The sequence below is a fragment of the Salmo salar genome, chromosome 05 (assembly GCF_965601325.2).
Source record: "Salmo salar chromosome 05, fSalSal1, whole genome shotgun sequence".
Lineage (NCBI taxonomy): Eukaryota > Metazoa > Chordata > Actinopteri > Salmoniformes > Salmonidae > Salmo > Salmo salar.
The window spans coordinates 2,392,313-2,410,508 of NC_138295.1; the positions used below are offsets into that span (position 1 = coordinate 2,392,313).

Consider the following 18,196-nt stretch of genomic DNA (forward strand, 5'->3'; position numbering starts at 1 on the left):
ACTACTGGGAGCCATTTCACCCCCATAGACTACTGGGAGCCATTTCAGCCCCATAGACTACTGGGAGCCATTTCACCCCCATAGACAGTAGACTACTGGGAGCCATTTCACCCCCATAGACAGTAGACTACTGGGAGCCATTTCACCACCATAGACAGTAGAGCCCGGCCCGTCAGTCCCATACAGCTCCGGTCAGACAGTAGAGCCCGGCCCGTCAGTAGAGCCCGGCCCGTCAGTCCCCTACAGCTCCGGGCCGTCAGTAGAGCCCGGCCCGTCAGTCCCCTACAGCTCCGGGCAGACAGTAGCGCCCGGCCCGTCAGTCAGACAGTAGAGCCCGGCCCGTCAGTCCCAGTCAGACAGTAGAGCCCGGCCCGTCAGTAGAGCCCGGCCCGTCAGTCCCGTACAGCTCTGGCCCGTCAGTAGAGCCCGTCCCGTCAGTCCCGTACAGCTCCGGCCCGTCAGTGGAGCCCGGCCCGTCAGTCCCCTACAGCTCCGGCCCGTCAGTGGAGCCCGGCCCGTCAGTCCCCTACAGCTCCGGTCAGACAGTGGAGCCCGGCCCGTCAGTCCCCTACAGCTCCGGTCAGACAGTAGAGCCCGGCCCGTCAGTCCCATACAGCTCCGGTTAGACAGTGGAGCCCGGCCCATCAGTCCCGTACAGCTCCGGTCAGACAGTGGAGCCCGGCCCGTCAGTAGAGCCCGGCCCGTCAGTCCCCTACAGCTCCGGGCCGTCAGTAGAGCCCGGCCCGTCAGTCCCGTACAGCTCCAGTCAGACAGTAGAGCCCGGCCCGTCAGTAGAGCCCGGCCCGTCAGTACCGTACAGCTCCAGTCAGACAGTAGAGCCCGGCCCATCAGTAGAGCCCGGCCCGTCAGTACCGTACAGCTCCAGTCAGACAGTAGAGCCCGGCCCGTCAGTAGAGCCCGGCCCGTCAGTACCGTAACAGCTCCAGTCAGACAGTAGAGCCCGGCCCGTCAGTAGAGCCCGGCCCGTCAGTCCCGTACAGCTCCGGTTAGACAGTGGAGCCCGGCCCGTCAGTAGAGCCCGGCCCGTCAGTCCCCTACAGCTCCGGGCCGTCAGTAGAGCCCGGCCCGTCAGTCCCCTACAGCTCCGGTTAGTCAGTAGAGCCCGGCCCGTCAGTCCCCTACAGCTCCGGTCAGACAGTAGAGCCCGGCCCGTCAGTAGAGCCCGGCCCGTCAGTACCGTACAGCTCCAGTCAGACAGTAGAGCCCGGCCCGTCAGTACCGTACAGCTCCAGTCAGACAGTAGAGCCCGGCCCGTCAGTAGAGCCCGGCCCGTCAGTCCCGTACAGCTCCAGTCAGACAGTAGAGCCCGGCCCGTCAGTCCCGTACAGCAGATAAATACTATTATATCACCTGCTGAGAGCTGGGAATAACCTGGGTCTGCAGGGGCCCTTATATAACTGTCTGTGTCTGTGTGTGTGTTGGTGTGTGTGTGGGGCCCCTGGCTGATCCCTTCTCTGTCATTAGGAGGAAACAAGCTGCTTCCTTGGTCTGCAATTAGCGTTCACTATTCTAGAGCAGGAAGACTGTGTCCCAATTGGCTCCCTATTTAATGCACTACTTTAACCAGGTCCTATATAGGGCTCTGGTCAAAAGTAGTGCACTCTATAGGGAATAGGGAGACATTTTGGAGTTGGGATGCACACAAGGAGTGTCCTAAAGAGAGGGATGGACTAATGACACACCATCAGGTGGAGGGAGAGAGAGAGATGGAGACCAGAAAAACTACTTGGGGTGAGAGGTAGAGAAGAGAGGGTGAGAGGTAGAGAAGAGAGGGTGAGAGGTAGAGAAGAGAGGGTGAGAGGTAGAGAAGAGAGGATGAGAGGTAGAGAAGAGAGGATGAGGAGGGTGAGGGGTAGAGAAGAGAGGTAGAGGGTGAGAGGTAGAGAAGAGAGGTAGAGAAGTAGAGGAGGATGAGAGGTAGAGAAGAGAGGATGAGGAGGGTGAGAGGTAGAGGAGAGAGGATGAGGAGGGTGAGGGGAAGAGAAGAGAGGTAGAGGAGGGTGAGGGGAAGAGAAGAGAGGTAGAGGAGGGTGAGAGAGAGAGGAGAGAGGATGAGAGGTAGAGGAGAGAGGATGCGGAGGGTGAGGGGAAGAGAAGAGAGGTAGAGGAGGGTGAGAGAGAGAGAAGAGAGGTAGAGGAGGGTGAGAGAGAGAGAAGAGAGGTAGAGGAGGGTGAGAGAGAGAAGAGAGGATGAGGAGGGTGAGAGAGGTAGAGAAGAGAGGATGAGGAGGGTGAGAGAGAGAGAAGAGAGGTAGAGGATGAGAGAAGAGAGGTAGAGGAGGGTGAGAGAGGTAGAGAAGAGAGGATGAGGAGGGTGAGAGGTAGAGGAGAGAGGATGAGGAGGGTGAGAGGTAGAGGAGAGATGATGAGGATGAGAGGTAGAGAAGAGAGGTAGAGGAGGGTGAGAGATAGAGAAGAGAGGTAGAGGAGGGTGAGAGAGAGGAGAGAGGATGAGGAGGGTGAGAGGTAGAGGAGAGATGATGAGAGGTAGAGAAGAGAGGTAGAGGAGGGTGAGAGGTAGAGGAGAGATGATGAGGAGGGTGAGAGGTAGAGAAGAGAGGTAGAGGAGGGTGAGAGAGAGAGAAGAGAGGTAGAGGAGGGTGAGAGAGAGAAGAGAGGATGAGGAGGGTGAGAGAGGTAGAGAAGAGAGGATGAGGAGGGTGAGAGAGGTAGAGAAGAGAGGATGAGGAGGGTGAGAGAGGTAGAGAAGAGAGGTAGAGGAGGGTGAGAGATAGAGAAGAGAGGTAGAGGAGGGTGAGAGGTAGAGAAGTGAGGTAGAGGAGGATGAGAGATAGAGAAGAGAGGTAGAGGAGGATGAGAGATAGAGAAGAGAGGTAGAGGAGGGTGAGAGATAGAGAAGAGAGGTAGAGGAGGGTGAGAGGTAGAGGAGAGAGGTAGAGGAGGATGAGAGGTAGAGAAGAGAGGTAGAGGAGGGTAAGAGAGGTAGAGGAGGATGAGAGGTAGAGGAGGGTGAGGATGAGGAGGGTGAGAGGTAGAGGAGAGATGATGAGGAGGATGAGAGAGGTAGAGAAGAGAGGATGAGGAGGGTGAGAGAGAGAAGAGAGGATGAGGAGGGTGAGAGAGGTAGAGAAGAGAGGATGAGGAGGGTGAGAGAGGTAGAGAAGAGAGGTAGAGGAGGATGAGAGGTAGAGGAGAGAGGTAGAGGAGGATGAGAGAGAGGAGAGAGGATGAGGAGGGTGAGAGAGGTAGAGAAGAGAGGATGAGGAGGGTGAGAGAGAGAAGAGAGGTAGAGGAGGGTGAGAGATAGAGAAGAGAGGTAGAGGAGGATGAGATGTAGAGGAGAGAGGTAGAGGAGGGTGAGAGAGGAGAGAGGATGAGGAGGATGAGAGATAGAGAAGAGAGGATGAGGAGGGTGAGAGATAGCTCATTAGTTTCCCCTGCCTGTCCTGTGTGGTCAGAGTCTTTGACTACAAAACCACAGAGATACTTAAAGAACAGATGTGTGGAAACAGGGACTTCCTCAGTATAGGAGTCTGACAGAGAGCAGGCTGGGAGACTCATCTGACTCGTCCCTGGATCATTCAGGCAGTAATACCTTCCATAGTACTGCAGCTGGACCTGAACCCAGCAGAACCACCAGCAGCTGTACCTGAACCCAGCAGAACCACCAGAACCACCAGCTGCTGGACCTGAACCCACCAGAACCACCAGCAGCTGGACCTGAACCCAGCAGAACCACCAGCAGCTGGACCTGAACCCAGCAGAACCACCAGCAGCTGGACCTGAACCCAGCAGAACCACCAGCAGCTGGACCTGAACCCAGCAGAACCACCAGCTGCTGGACCTGAACCCAGCAGAACCACCAGCTGCTGGACCTGAACCCAGCAGAACCACCAGCAGCTGGACCTGAACCCAGCAGAACCACCAGCAGCTGGACCTGAACCCAGCAGAACCACCAGCAGCTGGACCTGAACCCAGCAGAACCACCAGCAGCTGGACCTGAACCCAGCAGAACCACCAGCAGCTGGACCTGAACCCACCAGAACCACCAGCAGCTGGACCTGAACCCACCAGAACCACCAGCAGCTGGACCTGAACCCACCAGAACCACCAGCAGCTGGACCTGAACCCACCAGAACCAACAGCAGCTGTACCTGAACCCACCAGAACCAACAGCTGGACCTGAACCCACCAGAACCAACAGCTGTACTAGTCCCTGGCCAGAACAGAGCAGCTACACATCTTTAATAGTGGGCAGTAAACCCTGTCATATAAACATCACTGGGTTTAGCTGGCCAGTTAAACATCAATACACATCTCACTCTCTCCTCCCACAGATTCATCCACCTCTCCTCCCACAGATTCATCCACCTCTCCTCCCACAGATTCATCCACCTCTCCTCCCACAGATTCATCCACCTCTCCTCCCACAGATTCATCCACCTCTCCTCCCACAGATTCATCCACCTCTCCTCCCACAGATTCATCCACCTCTCCTCCCACAGATTCATCCACCTCTCCTCCCACAGATTCATCCACCTCTCCTCCCACAGATTCATCCACCTCTCCTCCCACAGATTCATCCACCTCTCCTCCCACAGATTCATCCACCTCTCCACCAACAGATTCATCCACCTCTCCTCCCACAGATTCATCCACCTCTCCTCCCACAGATTCATCCACCTCTCCTCCCACAGATTCATCCACCTCTCCTCCCACAGATTCATCCACCTCTCCTCCCACAGATTCATCCACCTCTCCTCCCACAGATTCATCCACCTCTCCTCCCACAGATTCATCCACCTCTCCTCCCACAGATTCATCCACCTCTCCTCCCACAGATTCATCCACCTCTCCTCCCACAGATTCATCCACCTCTCCACCAACAGATTCATCCACCTCTCCTCCCACAGATTCATCCACCTCTCCTCCCACAGATTCATCCACCTCTCCTCCCACAGATTCATCCACCTCTCCTCCCACAGATTCATCCACCTCTCCTCCCACAGATTCATCCACCTCTCCTCCCACAGATTCATCCACCTCTCCTCCCACAGATTCATCCACCTCTCCTCCCACAGATTCATCCACCTCTCCTCCCACAGATTCATCCACCTCTCCTCCCACAGATTCATCCACCTCTCCTCCCACAGATTCATCCACCTCTCCTCCCACAGATTCATCCACCTCTCCTCCCACAGATTCATCCACCTCTCCTCCCACAGATTCATCCACCTCTCCTCCCACAGATTCATCCACCTCTCCTCCCACAGATTCATCCATCTATTTGGTAAAAGGCAGTAAACAGAGTAATGATGGTGCAGCTGTGTTGTGCCTTTAGAGGCTGAGATCATTAAACGGCAGGGGGGGGGGGGGGCCCTCAGGGGCCAAACCAGCCTGTCACACAGCACCTGCACCCATGGGATGAGAGGAAACAATGGAACGAGACAGAGAGCGAGACAGAGAGAGAGACAGAGAGCGAGACAGAGAGCGAGACAGAGAGCGAGACAGAGAGCGAGACAGAGAGCGAGACAGAGAGCGAGACAGAGAGAGAGACAGAGAGCGAGACAGAGAGCGAGACAGAGAGAGAGACAGAGAGCGAGACAGAGAGCGAGACAGAGAGCGAGACAGAGAGCGAGACAGAGAGCGAGACAGAGAGCGAGACAGAGAGCGAGACAGAGAGCGAGACAGAGAGCGAGACAGAGAGCGAGACAGAGAGCGAGACAGAGAGCGAGACAGAGAGCGAGACAGAGAGCGAGACAGAGAGCGAGACAGAGAGCGAGACAGAGAGCGAGACAGAGAGCGAGACAGAGAGCGAGACAGAGAGAGAGACAGAGAGAGAGACAGAGAGAGAGACAGAGAGAGAGACAGAGAGAGAGACAGAGAGCTGGAGGGTGGACACAGGCCGGACAGACCGAGGGAGGGATAAACAACAGGGTTTACGACAGCTCTTAAGTTCAAAGGCTGCACACTAACCTGTTACACACACACAAACACACACTAATGTATCCCAGCGTACATCTGCACAGAGGGAGCAGGTTAACAGAGAGTATCTTGGCATTTAAAGGTTATTTGGTCCATCGTTGTTCCAGTGAAGGATATTGCGGTGTGTCTATAATGAGAGGGTTTAAAACACAGTAATGAGGGTTGGAACTGTTCCCTCTGCAGGGGCTCAGGGAGCGGGGGGGCTCAGGGAGCAGGGGGGGGGGGGGGGGGGGGGGCTCAGGGAGCAGGGGGGGCTCAGGGAGCAGGGGGGGGGGGGGGCGGGGGGGCTCAGGGAGCAGGGGGGGGGGGATCAGCTGGGCCGCATGTTCCCTCCACTTCACCGTGTCTGAGAGCGTGCCAGCGTGCCACACAACAACAACAAAAAAAAAATCGTGATTTCTCCAAATAACTAGGTGAAACAATTGTTCCTCGTTATTAGTCACATCCCATCGTCCTGGGACAGAAGTTATACATCTATGTTACCTAGAGAGATGAGAGATTATCCCCCCCCCAGCCTCCATACCTTTGGCAGCATAGGAGTGGTCCTCTTGCTCTTCTTGCCAGTGGGATCATCCAGAAGGTCGGGTTCGAAGGCGTAGAGCTCCGTTAGCTCATTCATGGTGAAATGTCTCTCGATCTGCTGTTGATCCACCACTCGGAAGGACAGAGACTGTTTAGCCACCTGGCGGTCATAGATCTTCTCTTCCATAGTACCCTGAGAGGAGAAGAGGACAGGTTTACATCTATAGTACCCTGAGAGGAGAAGAGGACAGGTGTTTACATCTATAGAACCCTGAGAGGAGAAGAGGACAGGTTTACATCTTTAGTACCCTGAGAGGAGAAGAGGACAGGTGTTTACATCTATAGTACCCTGAAAGGAGAAGACAGGTTTACATCTATAGTACCCTGAGAGGAGAAGAGGACAGGTTTACATCTATAGTACCCTGAGAGGAGAAGAGGACAGGTTAACATCTATAGTACCCTGAGAGGAGAAGAGGACAGGTTAACATCTATAGTACCCTGAGAGGAGAAGAGGACAGGTTAACATCTATAGTACCCTGAGAGGAGAAGAGAACAGGTCAGAGGACAGGTCAGAGGACAGGTTAACATCTATAGTACCCTGAGAGGAGGAGAGGACAGGACAGAGGACAGGTTAACATCTATAGTACCCTGAGAGGAGAAGAGGACAGGTTAACATCTATAGTACCCTGAGAGGAGAAGAGGACAGGTTAACATCTATAGCACCCTGAGAGGAGGAGAGGACAGGTTAACATCTATAGTACCCTGAGAGGAGGAGAGGACAGGACAGAGGACAGGTTAACATCTATAGTACCCTGAGAGGAGAAGAGGACAGGTTAACATCTATAGTACCCTGAGAGGAGAAGAGGACAGGTCAGAGGACAGGTTAACATCTATAGTACCCTGAGAGGAGGAGAGGACAGGTCAGAGGACAGGTCAGAGGACAGGTTAACATCTATAGTACCCTGAGAGGAGAAGAGGACAGGTTAACATCTATAGTACCCTGAGAGGAGAAGAGGACAGGTCAGAGGACAGGTTAACATCTATAGTACCCTGAGAGGAGGAGAGGACAGGACAGAGGACAGGTTAACATCTATAGTACCCTGAGAGGAGAAGAGGACAGGTTAACATCTATAGTACCCTGAGAGGAGAAGAGGACAGGTTAACATCTATAGTACCCTGAGAGGAGAAGAGGACAGGTTAACATCTATAGTACCCTGAGAGGAGGAGAGGACAGGTTAACATCTATAGTACCCTGAGAGGAGGAGAGGACAGGTTAACATCTATAGTACCCTGAGAGGAGGAGAGGACAGGACAGAGGACAGGTTAACATCTATAGTACCCTGAGAGGAGAAGAGGACAGGTTAACATCTATAGTACCCTGAGAGGAGAAGAGGACAGGTTAACATCTATAGTACCCTGAGAGGAGAAGAGGACAGGTTAACATCTATAGTACCCTGAGAGGAGGAGAGGACAGGACAGAGGACAGGTTAACATCTATAGTACCCTGAGAGGAGGAGAGGACAGGACAGAGGACAGGTTAACATCTATAGTACCCTGAGAGGAGGAGAGGACAGGTCAGAGGACAGGTTAACATCTATAGCACCCTGAGAGGAGAAGAGGACAGGTTAACATCTATAGTACCCTGAGAGGAGGAGAGGACAGGTTAACATCTATAGTACCCTGAGAGGAGGAGAGGACAGGTCAGAGGACAGGTTAACATCTATAGTACCCTGAGAGGAGAAGAGGACAGGTTAACATCTATAGTACCCTGAGAGGAGAAGAGGACAGGACAGAGGACAGGTTAACATCTATAGTACCCTGAGAGGAGAAGAGGACAGGTTAACATCTATAGTACCCTGAGAGGAGGAGAGGACAGGACAGAGGACAGGTTAACATCTATAGTACCCTGAGAGGAGAAGAGGACAGGTTAACATCTATAGTACCCTGAGAGGAGAAGAGGACAGGTTAACATCTATAGTACCCTGAGAGGAGAAGAGGACAGGTTAACATCTATAGCACCCTGAGAGGAGGAGAGGACAGGACAGAGGACAGGTTAACCGCAAACTCGTACATTTCCTCAGTGAAAACAATGTACTGAGCACATGTCAAATTGGCTTTTTACCAAATTACAGACCACGTATTCACCCTGCGCACCCTAATTGACAAACAATACAAAACAAAACAAAGGCAAAGTCTTCTCATGTCTTTGTTGATTTCAAAAAAGCTTTTGACTCAATTTGACCTGAGGGTCTGAGGGTCTGAGGGTCTGCTATACAAATGAACGGAAAGTGGTGTTGGGGGAAAAACATACGACATTATAAAATCCATGTAAACAAGTGCGAGGTTAAAATGGCCAAAAAACATTTCTTTCCACAGGGCCGTGGGGTGAGACAGGGATGCAGCTTAAGCCCCACCCTCTTCAACACATACAGTTGAAGTTGGAAGTTTACTGGCTGGCCCACTAACTGGCCGGCCCACTAACTGGCCGGCCCACTAACTGGCCGGCCCACTAACTGGCCGGCTGGCCCACTAACTGGCCGGCCCACTAACTGGCCGGCTGGCCCACTAACCGGCCCACTAACTGGCCGGCTGGCCCACTAACCGGCCCACTAACTGGCCGGCTGGCCCACTAACCGGCCCACTAACTGGCCGGCTGGCCCACTAACCGGCCGGCTGGCCCACTAACCGGCCCACTAACTGGCCGGCTGGCCCACTAACCGGCCCACTAACTGGCCGGCTGGCCCACTAACTGGCCGGCTGGCCCACTAACCGGCCCACTAACTGGCCGGCTGGCCCACTAACCGGCCCACTAACTGGCCGGCTGGCCCACTAACCGGCCCACTAACTGGCCGGCTGGCCCACTAACCGGCCCACTAACTGGCCGGCTGGCCCACTAACCGGCCCACTAACTGGCCGGCTGGCCCACTAACCGGCCCACTAACTGGCCGGCTGGCCCACTAACCGGCCCACTAACTGGCAAGCTGGCCCACTAACCGGCCCACTAACTGGCCGGCCCACTAACTGGCTGGCTGGCCCACTAACTGGCTGGCTGGCCCACTAACTGGCTGGCTGGCCCACTAACTGGCTGGCTGGCCCACTAACTGGCTGGCTGGCCCACTAACTGGCTGGCTGGCCCACTAACTGGCTGGCTGGCCCACTAACTGGCCCACTAACTGGCCGGCTGGCCCACTAACTGGCCCACTAACTGGCCGGCTGGCCCACTAACTGGCCGGCTGGCCCACTAACTGGCCGGCTGGCCCACTAACTGGCCGGCTGGCCCACTAACTGGCTGGCTGGCCCACTAACTGGCTGGCTGGCCCACTAACTGGCTGGCTGGCCCACTAACTGGCTGGCTGGCCCACTAACTGGCTGGCTGGCCCACTAAATGACTGACTAGCTGGTTGGCTGACTGGTTACCTGAGCCAGGAATCGGTAGACATAGCAAGTCTTGAGCTGTCCGAAGCGGTAGAGCCTGAAGATACTCTGGATGTCGTACGACGGGTTCCAGGAAGCATCAAAGATGATGACCCGGTTAGCTCCTATCAGGTTGATGCCCAGAGAACCAGCCCTGGTCGAGATCAGGAACAACCTACCTCTATGGAGGAGGAGGAGAGGAGGAGGTAGAGAGAGGAGGAGGAGAGGGAGGAGGAGAGGTGTAGCGGGGGGAGGAGAGGTAGTAGAGGAGGGAGGAGGAGGTAGAGAGGAGGAGGTAGAGAGGAAGAGGGGGGAGAGGAAGAGGGGGGAGAGGAAGAGAGGGAGGTAGACAGGGGGGAGGAGAGGTAGACAGGGGGGAGGAGAGGTAGACAGGGGGGAGGAGAGGTAGACAGGGGGGAGGAGAGGTAGACAGGGGGGAGGAGAGGTAGACGGGGGAGGAGAGGTAGACAGGGGGGAGGAGAGGTAGACAGGGGGGAGGAGAGGTAGGAGAGGGGGGAGGAGGAGAGGGGGGAGGAGGAGAGGGGGGAGGAGGAGAGGTAGAGAGGGGGGAGGAGGAGAGGTAGAGAGGGGGGAGGAGAGGTAGAGAGGGGAGGAGGAGAGGTAGAGAGGGGAGGAGGAGAGGTAGAGGGGGAGAGGGGGAGGAGAGGTAGAGAGGGGGAGGAGAGGTAGAGGAGAGGTAGAGAAGAGGTAGAGAAGAGGTAGAGGAGAGGTAGGAGAGGTAGGAGAGGTAGAGAGGGGGAGGAGAGGTAGAGGAGAGGTAGGAGAGGTAGAGGAGAGGTAGAGGAGAGGTAGAGGAGAGGTAGAGGAGAGGTAGAGGAGAGGTAGAGGAGAGGTAGAGAGGGGGGGAGGAGAGGTAGAGAGAGGGGGAGGAGAGGTAGAGAGGGGGAGGAGAGGTAGAGAGGGGGAGGAGAGGTAGAGAGGGGGAGGAGAGGTAGAGAGGGGGGGAGAGGTAGAGAGGGGGGGAGGAGAGGTAGAGAGGGGGGGAGGAGAGGTAGAGAGGGGGGGAGGAGAGGTAGAGAGGGGGGGAGGAGAGGTAGAGAGGGGGGAGGAGAGGTAGAGAGGGGGGGAGGAGAGGTAGAGAGGGGGGAGGAGAGGTAGAGAGGGGGGGAGGGGAGAGGTAGAGGGGGAGGAGAGGAGAGGAGAGGTAGAGGGGGAGGAGAGGTAGAGGGGGAGGAGAGGTAGAGGGGGAGGAGAGGAGAGGAAAGGTAGAGGGGGAGGAGAGGAGAGGTAGAGAGGGAGGAGAGGAGGTAGAGAGGGAGGAGAGGAGGTAGAGAGGGAGGAGAGGAGGTAGAGAGGGAGGAGAGGAGGTAGAGAGGGAGGAGAGGAGGTAGAGAGGGAGGAGAGGAGGTAGAGAGGGAGGAGAGGAGGTAGAGAGGGAGGAGAGGAGAGGAAAGGTAGAGAGGGAGGAGGCGAGGTAGAGAGGGAGGAGAGGAGAAAGTAAGAGGGGAGCAATGATGGAGGTATAGAACCAACTTCCTATTATTGAAATGTCTACATTGCAATATCAACTATGAAGGTACAGGACTATCAAAGTGAATTGTTTCTACTACCAGGGTTTGGTGTCTTGTAGAGAATATAGGGATATTGTTATCAACGTCAACACCAACCATGTTAGGATGAAACAGTCAGAGGTCACCAAGCACAAAATGGCTTCAGCTTCTAACGTCCCTATAAAGATGTGGTGGCTTTCAGTAATTGTCTCTGGCCTCCTCACATTTAGGGGGGGGACTGTTCCATCCTCACATTTAGGGGGGGGGACTGTTCCATCCTCACATTTAGGGGGGGGGACTGTTCCATCCTCACATTTAGGGGGGGGGGACTGTTCCATCCTCACATTTAGGGGGGGGGGGGGGACTGTTCCATCCTCACATTTAGGGGGGGGGGCCCCGGGGGGGGGGACTGTTCCATCCTCACATTTAGGGGGGGGAGCGGACTGTTCCATCCTCACATTTAGGGGGGGGGGGACTGTTCCATCCTCACATTTAGGGGGGGGGGGGACTGTTCCATCCTCACATTTAGGGGGGGGGGGACTGTTCCATCCTCACATTTAGGGGGGGGGACGGGGGGACTGTTCCATCCTCACATTTAGGGGGGGGGGGGACTGTTCCATCCTCACATTTAGGGGGGGGGACTGTTCCATCCTCACATTTAGGGGGGGGACGGACTGTTCCATCCTCACATTTAGGGGGGGACGGACTGTTCCATCCTCACATTTAGGGGGGGGACGGACTGTTCCATCCTCACATTTAGGGGGGGGGGGGACGGACTGTTCCATCCTCACATTTAGGGGGGACGGACTGTTCCATCCTCACATTTAGGGGGGGGGGACTGTTCCATCCTCACATTTAGGGGGGGGGGGACTGTTCCATCCTCACATTTGGGGGGGGGGGGGACTGTTCCATCCTCACATTTAGGGGGGGGGGGACTGTTCCATCCTCACATTTAGGGGGGGGGGGGACACGGACTGTTCCATCCTCACATTTAGGGGGGGGCGACGGACTGTTCCATCCTCACATTTAGGGGGGGGGGGGGACTGTTCCATCCTCACATTTAGGGGGGGGGGACTGTTCCATCCTCACATTTAGGGGGGGGGGACTGTTCCATCCTCACATTTAGGGGGGGGGGGGACTGTTCCATCCTCACATTTAGGGGGGGGGGGGGACTGTTCCATCCTCACATTTAGGGGGGGGGGGGACTGTTCCATCCTCACATTTAGGGGGGGGGGGGACTGTTCCATCCTCACATTTAGGGGGGGGGGACTGTTCCATCCTCACATTTAGGGGGGGGGACTGTTCCATCCTCACATTTAGGGGGGGGGGGGACTGTTCCATCCTCACATTTAGGGGGGGCGGACTGTTCCATCCTCACATTTAGGGGGGGGGACGGACTGTTCCATCCTCACATTTAGGGGGGGGACGGACTGTTCCATCCTCACATTTAGGGGGGGGGACGGACTGTTCCATCCTCACATTTAGGGGGGGGACGGACTGTTCCATCCTCACATTTAGGGGGGGGACGGACTGTTCCATCCTCACATTTAGGGGGGGACGGACTGTTCCATCCTCACATTTAGGGGGGGGGGGGGACTGTTCCATCCTCACATTTAGGGGGGGGGGGGGACTGTTCCATCCTCACATTTAGGGGGGGGGGGGGGGGGGACTGTTCCATCCTCACATTTAGGGGGGGGGACTGTTCCATCCTCACATTTAGGGGGGGGGGACTGTTCCATCCTCACATTTAGGGGGGGGGGACTGTTCCATCCTCACATTTAGGGGGGGGGGGGACCGTTCCATCCTCACATTTAGGGGGGGGGGGACCGTTCCATCCTCACATTTAGGGGGGGGGGACTGTTCCATCCTCACATTTAGGGGGGGGGGACTGTTCCATCCTCACATTTAGGGGGGGGGACTGTTCCATCCTCACATTTAGGGGGGGGACTGTTCCATCCTCACATTTAGGGGGGGGACTGTTCCATCCTCACATTTAGGGGGGGGACTGTTCCATCCTCACATTTAGGGGGGGGACTGTTCCATCCTCACATTTAGGGGGGGGGACTGTTCCATCCTCACATTTAGGGGGGGGGGACTGTTCCATCCTCACATTTAGGGGGGGGGGGGACTGTTCCATCCTCACATTTAGGGGGGGGGGGACTGTTCCATCCTCACATTTAGGGGGGGGGGACGGGACTGTTCCATCCTCACATTTAGGGGGGGGGGACTGTTCCATCCTCACATTTAGGGGGGGGGGGGACTGTTCCATCCTCACATTTAGGGGGGGGGACTGTTCCATCCTCACATTTAGGGGGGGGGGGGGGACTGTTCCATCCTCACATTTAGGGGGGGGGGGGGACTGTTCCATCCTCACATTTAGGGGGGGGGACTGTTCCATCCTCACATTTAGGGGGGGGGACTGTTCCATCCTCACATTTAGGGGGGGGGGGACTGTTCCATCCTCACATTTAGGGGGGGGGGGGACTGTTCCATCCTCACATTTAGGGGGGGGGGACTGTTCCATCCTCACATTTAGGGGGGGGGGACTGTTCCATCCTCACATTTAGGGGGGGGGCGGACTGTTCCATCCTCACATTTAGGGGGGGGGGACTGTTCCATCCTCACATTTAGGGGGGGGGGGGACTGTTCCATCCTCACATTTAGGGGGGGGGGGACTGTTCCATCCTCACATTTAGGGGGGGGGGACTGTTCCATCCTCACATTTAGGGGGGGGGGGACTGTTCCATCCTCACATTTAGGGGGGGGGGACTGTTCCATCCTCACATTTAGGGGGGGGGACTGTTCCATCCTCACATTTAGGGGGGGGGACTGTTCCATCCTCACATTTAGGGGGGGGGGACTGTTCCATCCTCACATTTAGGGGGGGGGGACTGTTCCATCCTCACATTTAGGGGGGGGGGGACGGACTGTTCCATCCTCACATTTAGGGGGGGGGACTGTTCCATCCTCACATTTAGGGGGGGGGGGGACTGTTCCATCCTCACATTTAGGGGGGGGACTGTTCCATCCTCACATTTAGGGGGGGGACTGTTCCATCCTCACATTTAGGGGGGGGACTGTTCCATCCTCACATTTAGGGGGGGGGACTGTTCCATCCTCACATTTAGGGGGGGGGGGACTGTTCCATCCTCACATTTAGGGGGGGGGGACTGTTCCATCCTCACATTTAGGGGGGGGGGGACTGTTCCATCCTCACATTTAGGGGGGGGGACGGACTGTTCCATCCTCACATTTAGGGGGGGGGGACTGTTCCATCCTCACATTTAGGGGGGGGGGGGACTGTTCCATCCTCACATTTAGGGGGGGGGGGGGGGACTGTTCCATCCTCACATTTAGGGGGGGGGGGACTGTTCCATCCTCACATTTAGGGGGGGGGGGACTGTTCCATCCTCACATTTAGGGGGGGGGGGACTGTTCCATCCTCACATTTAGGGGGACGGACTGTTCCATCCTCACATTTAGGGGGGGGGACTGTTCCATCCTCACATTTAGGGGGGGGGGACTGTTCCATCCTCACATTTAGGGGGGGGGGGACTGTTCCATCCTCACATTTAGGGGGGGGGGACTGTTCCATCCTCACATTTAGGGGGGGGACGTTCCATCCTCACATTTAGGGGGGGGACTGTTCCATCCTCACATTTAGGGGGGGGGGACTGTTCCATCCTCACATTTAGGGGGGGGGGGGACTGTTCCATCCTCACATTTAGGGGGGGGGACTGTTCCATCCTCACATTTAGGGGGGGGACTGTTCCATCCTCACATTTAGGGGGGGGACTGTTCCATCCTCACATTTAGGGGGGGGGACTGTTCCATCCTCACATTTAGGGGGGGGGGACTGTTCCATCCTCACATTTAGGGGGGGGGGGACTGTTCCATCCTCACATTTAGGGGGGGGGGACGGGACTGTTCCATCCTCACATTTAGGGGGGGGGGGACTGTTCCATCCTCACATTTAGGGGGGGGACGGACTGTTCCATCCTCACATTTAGGGGGGGGGACTGTTCCATCCTCACATTTAGGGGGGGGGGACTGTTCCATCCTCACATTTAGGGGGGGGGGGGACTGTTCCATCCTCACATTTAGGGGGGGGGGGACTGTTCCATCCTCACATTTAGGGGGGGGGGGGACTGTTCCATCCTCACATTTAGGGGGGGGGGACTGTTCCATCCTCACATTTAGGGGGGGGGACTGTTCCATCCTCACATTTAGGGGGGGGGGACCGTTCCATCCTCACATTTAGGGGGGGGGGACCGTTCCATCCTCACATTTAGGGGGGGGGGGACCGTTCCATCCTCACATTTAGGGGGGGGGGACCGTTCCATCCTCACATTTAGGGGGGAGTGTTTCCAATCTCTGGTTGGGAACTGTTTTCCGCCCCTCCCAAAGATAATTGGCCCCGTTTCTGGGATTCACCCACAAACAGGACCAAGCCCGGCCTGTTGAGGAGTGACGGACTCCATCCTAGCTGGAGGTGGTGCTCTCATCTTATCTACGAACATAGACAGGGCTCTAACTCCTCTAGCTCCACAATGAGATAGGCTGTTAGCCAGTCTGCCACTAGCACAGTCAGCTCAGCTATCCCCATTGAGACCGTGTCTGTGCGTCGATCTAGGTTGGGCAAAACTAAACATGGTGGTGTTCGCTTTAGCAATCTCACTGGAATAAAGACCTCCTCCATTCCTGCCATTATTGAAAGAGATTGTGATACCTCACATCTCAAAATAGGGCTAATTGCCTCCCGGGTAGCGCTGTGCCACCAGAGATTCTGGGTTTGAGCCCGGGTTCTGTCGCAGCCGGCCGCGACCGGGAGGCCCATGGGGCGCCACACAATTGGCCCAGCGTCGTCCTGGTTAGGGGAGAGGGTTTGTCCGGCAGGGATGTCCTTGTCTCATCGCGCTCTAGCGACTCCTGTGGCGGGCCGGGTGCAGTGCCCGCTGACCGGGTCGCCAGGTGTACGGTGTTTCCTCCGACACATTGGTGCGGCTGGCTTCCTGGTTGGATGGGCGTTGTGTCAAGAAGCAGTGCGACTTGGTTGGGTCGTGTTTCGGAGGACGCACGGCTCTCTCGACCTTCGCCTCTCACGAGTCCGTACGGGGAGTTGCAGCGATGAGACAAGACTGTAACTACCAATTGGAAAAGGTGGTGAACTAAAATCTAAATATATTTAAAATAGGGTTACTTAATGTTAGATCCCTCACTTCCAAGGCAGTTATAGTCAATGAACTAATCACTGATAATAATCTTGATGTGATTGGCCTGACTGAAACATGGCTTAAGCCTGATGAATTTACTGTGTTAAATGAGGCCTCACCCCCAGGTTACATTAGTGACCATACCCCCCGTGCATCCGGCAAAGGCGGAGGTGTTGCTAACATTTATGACAGCAAAATTTCAATTTACAAAAACAACAAAACGACAACGGTTTCCCCTTTTGAGCTTCTAGTCATGAAATCTATGCAGCTACTCAATCACTTGTTATATCTACTGTTTACAGGCCTCCTGGGCCATATGCAGCGTTCCTCACCGAGTTCCCTGAATTCCTATCGGATCTTGTAGTCATAGCAGATAATATTCTAATTTTTGGTGACTTTAATATTCACATGGAAAAGTCCACAGACCCACTCCAAAAGGCTTTCGGAGCCATCATCGACTCAGTGGGTTTTGTCCAACATGGTTGGCACTTTCCAAGGGTATCTTTGGACGGGGCCACAGTGTCCCCTGTCCCCCCGAATCTATGCTGCAATAGTCTGTGTGTCGGGGGGCTAGGATCAGTCTGTCCTACCTGGTATAATTCTCCTGTCTTATCCGGTGTCCTGTGTGAATTTAAGTATTCTCCCTCTACTTCTCCCTCTCTTGTCCCTCCCCTCCCGGAGGACCTGAGCCCTAGGACCATGCCTCAGGACTACCTGGTCTGATGACTCCTTGCTGTCCCCAGTCCACCTGGCCGTGCTGCTGCTCCAGTTGCAACTGTTCTGCCTGCAGCTATGGAACCCTGACCTGTTCACCGGACGTGCTACCTGTCCCAGACCTGCTGATTTCAACTCTCTAGAGACAGCAGGAGCTGTAGAGATAGTCTCAATGATCGGCTATGAAAAGCCAACTGACATTTACTCCTGAGGTGCTGACCTGTTGCACCCTCTACAACCACTGTGATTATTATTATTTGACCCTGCTGGTCATTTATGAACATTTGAACATCTTGGCCATGTACTCTTATAATCTCCACCTGGCCCTCAGAGCCTGGTTCCTCTCTAGGTTTCTTCCTAGGTTTTGGCCTTTCTAGGGAGTTTTTCCTAGCCACCGTGCTTCTACACCTGCATTGCTTGCTGTTTGGGGTTTTAGGCTGGGTTTCTGTACAGCACTTTGAGATATCAGCTGATGTAAAAGGGCTTTAAAATACATTTGATTTGATGTTTAGTGGCGAGACGGGGCGTCGTTTAGCGGCGAGACGGGGCGTCGTTTAGCGGCGAGCCGGGGCGTCGTTTAGCGGCGAGCCGGGGCGTCGTTTAGCGGCGAGCCGGGGCGTCGTTTAGCGGCGAGCCGGGGCGTCGTTTAGCGGCGAGCCGGGGCGTCGTTTAGCGGCGAGCCGGGGCGTCGTTTAGCGGCGAGCCGGGGCGTCGTTTACCGGACGTTGCTGGTGTCATTGAACTCCTCGGCCCACTTCTTCCGGTTCAGGGCGTTGGTGGAGCCGTCCAAACGGTAGTAGTCTATGTTCCGGAACCACTTCCCCTCACCTGCACAGGTAAACACATAGTGAGGTT

At 55.7% G+C, this 18,196-nt stretch overlaps 1 protein-coding gene across 1 annotated transcript in view; it reads right to left on the reverse strand.

Moving 5' to 3' along the window:
* LOC106604099 (transcriptional regulator ATRX) overlaps positions 1 to 18,196 on the reverse strand; it is a 108,966-nt gene that overhangs the window by 12,259 nt on the left and 78,511 nt on the right. Inside the window, 3 exon segments of the mRNA XM_082974982.1 lie at positions 6,491 to 6,682; positions 9,907 to 10,084; positions 18,061 to 18,169. Of these exon segments, the coding sequence (XP_082831108.1) occupies positions 6,491 to 6,682; positions 9,907 to 10,084; positions 18,061 to 18,169 (479 nt within the window).